The sequence below is a fragment of the Amborella trichopoda genome, chromosome 4 (assembly GCF_054954075.1).
Source record: "Amborella trichopoda isolate Santa Cruz 75 chromosome 4, AtrichopodaSantaCruz75HAP2 v2.0, whole genome shotgun sequence".
Classification (NCBI taxonomy): Eukaryota; Viridiplantae; Streptophyta; class Magnoliopsida; order Amborellales; family Amborellaceae; genus Amborella; species Amborella trichopoda.
In genome coordinates, this window is record NC_142339.1 from 54,153,599 (window position 1) to 54,162,489 (window position 8,891).

Sequence of the window (8,891 nt, forward strand, 5' to 3'; positions counted from 1 at the left end):
TCGGATGTTCTAAAATAGCATTTATAGTTTCTCTATTTTTGGCTGGAAACCGAATTTTGTTTGTATCGACGGCAGAGCTTATCATCTTTGGCACCATCCGACGGTCAAAACAACCATTGCACTCTAAATAAAGTATCTCACGGTGAAATCTGTCAGCTACGCCTTTAATTACCAATTCTTGACCGTCCAACATTTTTGAAATGAATATAAAAAGATAGGAGGGCAATTCTGAGATTCCTAATTTTAGTGCCTGTTGGGCCCACAGGAGGCAGCCCAGACTCTTCGTTGTTTAGTTAAGGGGCCCGCCTTAACCCTAGTTAGTCTATAAATACAAGGCACGGGTAATGTCCCCTCCTCTTACTCCGAGACGCTCAGTTGAGTTGGCGGTCCTCTTCTTTCAACGAAGTTTTCTCTGCTTTCTCTTTCTGGAACAACGACGAATCTCTCTACTTTTCTTCACAAAATCTCAGAAACCCTGTGATCTTCGACCTGCCTTTGCCATCTTTTTCCACTCTCATCTGCCATATCTGAAGCTACCTCAACTCAATTAGGTATTTTACTCTGCTTTCTCTTTATTTTTTTGTTCACTTTGTTCAGTTTTTTCGTTTAAGCTTTTGAGGCTCTTTTTTATTGAGTCTCATGGATACTTTTGTAGTCTTTCCGTTTGAGGTTTACTGTAGAGCCCGTGAAGCTCTGTGTCTGAGTTATCCCTTTGTTTGAGCTAGCTTTTATCAGTTTTAATGGCGTTTGCCCTCTCAGCCTCGTTAATGGTGCTTTGAGTTCGTTTCCTTTCTTTATTTCTGTGTATTTAAGGTCTGTTATGTTTATTTTTCACTTGCAAGTTGTTGACTGTGCTTTTAGCTGGTTTTCTTGCTTCGTCTCTTTGTTATGTGCATTTGTGTGGATTTCTTCTTTTTTCCAAGGCTTTGTGGTTGTTATTTTCCCGAATTTTTTTCTGTGTATGTTGAGTCTCCTGTTTGCCCATTTGTTCAATTACTCATTGATTGTGTTTTTAACTGTTTTCTTGACTTTTTTTAATTTCTTTAGTTTCTGCAACTGATTTGGTTGTGATTTATATGCAGGGTGATGGCTCAGTTCCATGCTGACGAGTTGGAATATATTGTTGATGATTTTTATGATATGGAGGACTTTGATGCCAATCCTTTTGAGGATAATGAGCAACAACAAAGGGATGATATAGATTCAGACTTTGAAGATAATGTTGATTTGGTATGTCCGTCTTTTCATGCAAATTTGGGTTCTTTAGTGAATTTTTATTTTCCTATGCAACCTATTTGATTTGTATTTGATTTTCTCTGTTGTTATGGATATTTTGGTTTGGAACTTGCAGGATAAGCAGAAGGGTGATACTTCTTCCTATGAAGTGAGAAATGGAAAAGATATTCAGGGGATTCCATGGGAGAGGATGAATTTTACTAGGGAGAAATACCGTGAGACCAGATTGAAGCAGTACAAAAATTATGAGAACCTTTCACAGTCTCGTTCTGATTTGGAGAAGGTAATTTTTTCCATAATTCCAATTACTATTCTCTTTTGTTCAGCAATGTTCTTTGATTCCCAATATACACACATTGTGGGTTGTACAATGTTGCGCTTCACAGCTTTTCTTTGTTTTCCTGATTTGCGGCATGGTAAACATGTTTTACCTTTTTTCTCAATCTTGATGGGTTTCTATGAAGATGATCGTGCATTTTAGTGGTATAGTTTGGATAAAACCAGAGCCACTTTTGCATCTTTACAACATTATTGGTTCAACACTTGTGGGCTTTCTTCAAGCGCTTGCCCAAAACCCTACTGTCTTTCCATCTTTATCTAAAGATCTTATTAATTTTATTTGTATGTTATTAGTTTCTGACACCTTCTGAGAATTTTTCTCTAATGCTGATGGTTTTCCATCTTGCTTGGATATAAGATTTTTCTTTTAAAATTGTTATTATTGTGTTTCCATGAATTTAGATTGCTTTTTTGTTATTTTCATGGCTATACGAAATGGGGTCTTTAACATTTCTTCTCAACCACAAAATTATAATGGGCAGGAATGCAAGAAGGTTGAGAACGGAAGCACTTTTTATGATTTCCAGTTCAATACAAGACTTGTCAAGTCAACAATTGTGCATTTTCAGGTAGATATTTTAATTTTGCTATGAATCCTTCATATAATAGTGGGTATTCTCTTCATTTCATGATTTGAATACCCTTGAGTTGAACATTCTTCAAATATTAATGCAATTTTAGTGCCGACTTTAGAGTCTAGGTTGAAGGTTTCTGTGATAGTTTGATATGCAGTCCTGCTCATACAATTCCAATTTGAAAACTGGTTTTCCCTTTCTTGATGGATTTGAAACCTATATAATAAATTAATGTCTATAATTCATGTAATTTGTGCCATTACAAATTGGAGATTGCCTATAATCAGTGCGAGTATAGGGAGGACTTGGGGCTTGTTGTCTGCGTGCTTTAGTCTATCCCTTTGGGGATTGTTCATAAATGGTGGAATTTAAAAACAGATCCCAATGGTTGTCACATCCTTCTGATTTAGTAGTTGCAAGCTATACCTCTGGTTCTGTGATGATATTCATTAGTGCGCACTAATATTTATTTGTCTTGGGGCATCAATGAATTTCACATTTTAGGCATCAAGACCCATTCACTCTCTTTCTGGATGTACCTTGCCATATCTCATTCCTGATACTTCAGTCACCGCATAAAAAATATGCCTCGGAAGTGTGGTTTCCTTTTTTTGAGTTTTATATTTGAGGCTTTTGTTCATCTTATATATGATTCTATCTGTAACAATACCTCCTTTGCTTTGTACAAGTCTTGTCTAGTCTTTGCAATCTATACTCTCTCCTTATATTGGTCTGGATTGACATTATGATGCAGCATAGCTCACCATCTTCATCTTGTGTGGTGACCTCTTTCTCGGTATGAATTGTTGGGGTCTGGTGGCATGTTTTATTAGTCTTAAAGGTTTGCAGGTCGTCAATGCAAACTTCGAATGTGAATTTCTTTATTTGTGAAGCAATAGGATAAATTCACATGGTACACCCTTTTCAGTATGGATCTGCAAACTTCAATATTTTGTATAAATTGTGCTTGACTAGTTTCCTTGAGCATCAAGGTTATTTTTAGAAGAACTATTCTAAATTTGTGATATTTGCAGGCCATGTCTTGATAATTTGTATATGATCTTTTGACTTGTGGCGGCTCTCAAGTTTCATTCTTAATCTAATCATTATCTGGTTGTAGCTAGCTACTGGAAGCCAAATATCTCTGACAGGCATGCATTTTTAAATATGTATCGTTCTTCTACAGTTCATTGCACTGAGAAATGAAAATAGGATCTAGTTCTGTTCGACATGATTGTAAAGAAAATTTTCAATGATGACAAATTTGTTGCAGATGTTGGGCTTATGTTTTTTATAAAATAAATTTTTTTGTACTTTGAATGGTGTGATAGAATTTGAATTGTTTTATTCACAAATTTTTCAGGGTTTTGATCCATGAGTCTGTTTTGTTCGTACAACGGTTTAATATCTTTCCTCTCTCTCTCTCTCTCTCTCTCTCTCTCTCTCTCTCTCTCTCACTCTCTCACAGAAATCTTTGCTAATCCTTGATCTTTTTTTTCTTTTTGGGTCTCATCAACATGGTGATGGGAACTTCGAATAGTGTTTTCACTTTATTGCTTTCACAGATTATTCCTTCGAATTTCTTCACAAATCATTACTTGGTTTCTTTTAACAATTTGGAGCTTTATGCTTCGCAGACGAGCCTCAATTCTGGATTTTCTATTCACAATTTATGCCGCCGTAGTTTTACTACAAAAGAATTTACACTTTATTTTATAATTTGGGACTTTCTTACCTATGGGCGTGCATGGATTGTGGTTCCTTAACCCCTCCTTGTGTGAAATATAGGAGAGCACTGCTATTTTTTTCCCTTCTTTGGCAGCATAACAAGCAGGATTGGAGTTTCTCTGAGCAGCACCTGGGAAGGAGCGGCGTTTATATATGGTATGATAGGCAATTATTTTCTCTTTAACAGGACTGATCATGTACCCGAAATTTGTTGGAGTTCGCAGGAGCACACAGGAGGCTTTGCTAACAATTGCATCTTGTTTTGAGAGCAATTTTTTTTCTGAGTTTTATTGAAAACTGTTGATATTTAAAAATACCTTTTTAGGACTTTTTTCCTAGAGTGATATGGAATTTTATGAGACCATGGTATGTAGTTCTGTTAATTTCTGTGGTATGTATGCATGAAATGTGATTTATAAGTCTGATTTTTTTGCGTGTGTCTGATAATATATTGTAGTGTTGGAGAGGTGGTCCATTAAGTAGTTACTAATTTTTGTTGAAGCTGAATGTGATTCCAAGTATTTTGACTGCTTCATATGTTTCAAGTTTTCAAGATATATTATTAGATTCTAATTGCAGCAGGTTCGTTGTTTTCTTTAGATTTCATCTTTCTAGTGTAAACTGTGGTCTGCTTACTAAGGACTAATTCTCGATGAAGCTGAATGTAAAGTATTTTGACTGCTGTGTGTGTTTCATTTTTGTCAAGATACATTATTAGCTTCTAAGTAACTTTGCATTGGGTTCATTAAATTTTATGTTGATTTAATGTGGAAGTTCTTAAGATCAGAAATATGTTAAAATCTAGTCTGTATTGTTAGACCGGAAAATAACCCAACTCAGGTTGGCAAACCCTGTATAGAGAAACTAGTCATGTGTGAAACACACTTCATAACTTGTGGGTCACGCAAATGGTAGAGAATGGCCTCACTTCGAACAATAGAGTGAGTCCTAACTTTATTCCCGATAGTCATTTCTTTTTAAAACAGTTTGAATTCTATTGTGGGGATGGAGATGGGAGTTCCTAATAGGAAGATAACTTGTGATTTGTATGGTGCTCTTTACCAGTGCATGACAATTTTCATTGAATGTGATATCAACTATGAGAGTTTTACTATTCTTGCCTTATCTAGGGTATGACTCCCATTTATTTAGTGTTACTCCCTCCCATTATCTGATCTAAACTATTAGAGCTTTGCTTAGTTTATGTTATACCTAGGGTGTCACTCCCAATTGTTGGATTTTACTTCCGAAGTCCAGTTACTGTGCTTGTATTATTATACTTGTTTGAAGGGATGACAAACTTAATCAGGGTGTGTAAAATAGTACCATAATATATGACACTGATGTCCTTGGGTGTTGCAAATGATACTGAACTGACTGACTAGATTTTTCACTTCCAAGTGAACATAATCTCTTGATATATAGACGTTTCAGCTAACAACATGAACTCTGTACTTTGGGTCCTCATGTTTGCATTCTGTATCCTACAGGCCATAGGATCTTGACATTTTGGCAGAATTTCTGTTTGAGAGGCCTGAGTAATGTGATGCTTTTCTCCAACTGTCAGTATTTCTCTTGTTTTGTAGTATTGGATGATGCACCTTGAGTGATTTCTTTTTTGAGACCCTTGACCTGTTTAGATGTGTTATCGATTTGGCAGTTCGTTGGAGTTCTAGTGTTCAGATCATTCTGAATCACATCACCAATCAGCCAATCCGTTGTATGATGTGATTACCCAGATTGAATGAGACTTGGTGTAGTGAGGGCAATCATGTGGTGTAATGATCTCATAACCAGATTCATTTTCCCTAGTAAGATTGTATGAATGGCTGTCTCTGTGCCCTGTGAATTATTGGCAACATGTGGTGTGGTCCTCTCTCTGTCTTCTCTCTCTCTCTCCCTCTACGGTTACTTGGACAGTTCAAGAGTTGGTTATTAGGTTGTTCCCCCTCATAAACTTTCTACATCTTTATAGTCTCCCCCCCAAAACAACAATAACCGAGTTCATTGCTTTTTCTTTCATTGTGTTTCTTCGTGCCATTATTGTCTCTGTTCCCAAGTACATTTTCACCTTTTCTCTTTGCATTTGTACAAGAGATCGCAGACTTGTTCATCTTGCTGTGAAGCATGTGTATAAGGAGGTATATAGAGATATTCTTCCACTAGGAAATGCTTGGTCAAACTTCGAAAATAGGTGCAATAACAAAGTTCACTTTTAGGCTTGGCCAAAATGTAGAACTTCTTATGGGTCAAAGATTCTGTAATGTCTAAATACACTAATTTTTTTTTTCTTTCTTTGCAACCTTTCTTTAAGGTTTGGCCTTTGAATGGCTTCTAATGCTTCAATCTAATTTAACATTACAGCTGAGGAATCTCCTCTGGGCCACATCGAAGCATGATGTCTACCTCATGCAAAACTACTCCGTCATGCATTGGTCCTCTCTGCTACGTAAAGGCACGGAAGTCCTTAATGTGACTGGACCTCTCACACCCACTCAGGTAACACATACATGCATAACTTGCATGACTTAGATACATACACGCATAAAAACACACACATTCACTCAGAGACACATGCATTACATATGTATATATGTTGATTCTTTACTTATGATACATGTGGTTCTCCTTGGCCATTTGCAGAAGCGGCCAGGATCACTTGCACAAAACCTTAGTAGGGTACAGATAAGCACCATGGCTGTGAGGGACAATCTAATGGTGGCTGGGGGTTTCCAAGGGGAGCTCATTTGCAAGGTATGCATGCATGCCATCTGTTGGGTCTTCATGTGTCCCTCGATCTTGTATAAAATGCATGTAGTAAATGGGCTTGTATTGATGTTGCTTTTCTCTTGTTTCTTCCAGTACCTAAACCGCCCTGGGGTGAGCTTCACTACAAAATTAAGCAACGACGAGAATGCAATTACTAATGCAGTAGATATTTACCGTAGCTCCAAGTAAGAGTCCACTTATGTGATTGATTATTCTTTATTCCCCATTTAATCTCTTCCCCCCCTCTCTTCTGGATTCCAGTGCTGAAATGTTCATTGTCTAATTTATGGATTCCTCTTTGTTCTTATTACAGTGGTTCAATGCGGTTGATGACTGCTAGCAATGACTCCTATGTTCGGGTTTTGGACACAGAGAACTTCAGCATGCTCAATCGCTTGATGTTTCCATGGTCTGTGAATGTGAGTAACTGGTGCTCGCTCCTCCTTTCTCTCCCCCCCTTTTCAATGGTTGGTCTCTTATGCGTTGGTTATCTATTGCTTATTAAGTGGCAATGAGGAAGTAATTCAGATCTTTTTGTGCTATTTGACAGAATACATCTGTTAGTCCTGATGGTAAACTCCTCGCTGTCCTTGGGGACAGCTCTGAGTGCTTGTTAGCTGATAGTCAAACTGGAAAGGTAAATTTCCCACTTTCACAATGCCGATCTCAAAAGGGGTAGAGAGAGAGAGAGGAGAGGGGGTGGGGTTTGGGGTTTGGGGTGTGTGTTCACAATAGATGTTTAGATCTCTATTGCATAGTTCTATATATAGATGGGATGGGGACTATGTGATTCCCCAAAACTTTTGGGCAGAAATTTAATGTAAATTATTATTTTTGTGGATAATTTAGAAAACTCCATGTAACTGACTATATGGTTGTTTGTGTAATGCATTATTCAGACCCTTGGGACTCTAAAGGGCCATTTAGACTACTCTTTTTCATCAGCATGGCACCCTGATGGTCGTATCCTGGCCACCGGCAATCAAGACACGACCTGCCGCTTATGGGACATCAGGAAACCCTCGACTGCCTTTGCAGTGCTCAAGGGAAGGATGGGTGCCATAAGAGCCCTCAAGTTCACATCAGATGGTCGTTTCTTGGCCATGGCTGAGCCTGCTGATTTTGTTCACATTTTTGATGCGAATTCAGGCTACGGAAGAAGCCAGGAGATTGATTTGTTCGGTGAAATTGCTGGGATCTCGTTTAGTCCCGACACAGAGGCACTATTTGTGGGTGTGGCTGACCGGACATATGGCAGCTTGCTAGAGTTCAACAGGAGGAGACGCAATTTCTATATTGACTCTATCTTATGAGAGCGCGCTTTCATGATGATGGCCTGGTGGTGCTGAGGCTTCTGTTTGGAGAAGCATGGTGACTTTCTGTATATTGATAGAAAAAGAGGAAGATGAAGTGCACTATATAAGTGGAAGATGAAGTGCATTGTATGTAGTGCGTGTGAAGAGTGAGAAAGTCGAGCCGGAGTAGGAAAACATTGTTCAGGTGTCGGGCTTTTTGATTGATTTTGAGGGAGTTTATGCTGAAGATTTTAGTGAAGTCGGAGATCTCATGGATCATGCAATGCTTCTCGTTGTTTTCATGAGAGAACATTGGTATGGTCTTAGTGAAGAATCGAGCCCGAGCTTGAAGATGACTCTGTCAATTTAGGGCGAGCCTTTATGTGATTTTTTGCTAATCGTGGTGTGATTTTTTCGACCAAAGGAAAAGTGCGACTGACCTTTACATGTTTTTCATTTTTTTATTTTTCTTAAAGAATGTGCATGGAGAAGGGTACGAGGGAGGGTCTGTTATGTACATAATAGTATGTGGAGTTTTGAAGATTGTTACTAGTGGAAATTATAGTTGTGCATGTCATATTTGCTCTCTATTTTTTTTGAGGTGCGTCAGTGGGAGAGAGCAGTCGACTTGACTTCCATTATATGAATATTCATGGTGGGAGAGAGCTCTCGACTTCCATTATATGAATATTCATATCAAATCTTGTATACAGAAGGGTGGGTTGCCAATGTTTACGATCTGTCTGTGCAAGGGATATTGATCTTTTTATTTTGATTAGTGTTTTAAAACTCAGGTGATTACTGTCGGTGTTCCGGATGTGGAATGGGGATTGAACTGGTTTGGAAGGGTAGAGTCTTGCTTGAATCTTCTTGAAAAGACCTTATTTTTATGGGATAGTATATAATGAGATTGTTTATCTTTGGTACAAGATGATTATAATTATTTTTG

General features: G+C 37.9%; 1 protein-coding gene across 3 annotated transcripts; it reads left to right on the forward strand.

Moving 5' to 3' along the window:
* Positions 1 to 359: 359 nt before the first annotated feature.
* On the forward strand, positions 360 to 8,519 carry LOC18421969 (putative WD repeat-containing protein C2A9.03). Of its 3 annotated transcripts, XM_088865700.1 has the most exons (11): positions 360 to 551; positions 1,083 to 1,230; positions 1,352 to 1,519; positions 2,058 to 2,144; positions 3,973 to 4,034; positions 6,243 to 6,377; positions 6,522 to 6,632; positions 6,741 to 6,832; positions 6,961 to 7,066; positions 7,198 to 7,284; positions 7,547 to 8,519. In XM_088865700.1, exons 5-11 carry the CDS (start codon positions 4,032 to 4,034, stop codon positions 7,958 to 7,960), a joined length of 948 nt encoding a protein of 315 aa, XP_088721826.1. In that variant the 5' UTR covers positions 360 to 551; positions 1,083 to 1,230; positions 1,352 to 1,519; positions 2,058 to 2,144; positions 3,973 to 4,031; the 3' UTR covers positions 7,961 to 8,519. The 3 variants fall into 3 exon arrangements, with proteins under 3 accessions (XP_088721826.1, XP_011621403.2, XP_088721825.1); XM_011623101.3 differs by lacking the exon at positions 3,973 to 4,034; XM_088865699.1 differs by lacking the exons at positions 2,058 to 2,144; positions 3,973 to 4,034.
* The last annotated feature ends 372 nt before the right edge of the window (positions 8,520 to 8,891 follow it).

Bases quoted from the DNA above. Each gene is read 5' to 3' on its own strand.
- LOC18421969 (XM_011623101.3), top strand. From the start codon at position 1,087: ATGGCTCAGTTCCATGCTGACGAGTTGGAATATATTGTTGATGATTTT. The intron at 6,633-6,740 runs GTATGCATGCAT...TGTTTCTTCCAG, and splicing joins AAGGGGAGCTCATTTGCAAG to TACCTAAACCGCCCTGGGGT. The intron at 7,285-7,546 runs GTAAATTTCCCA...TGCATTATTCAG, and splicing joins CTGATAGTCAAACTGGAAAG to ACCCTTGGGACTCTAAAGGG.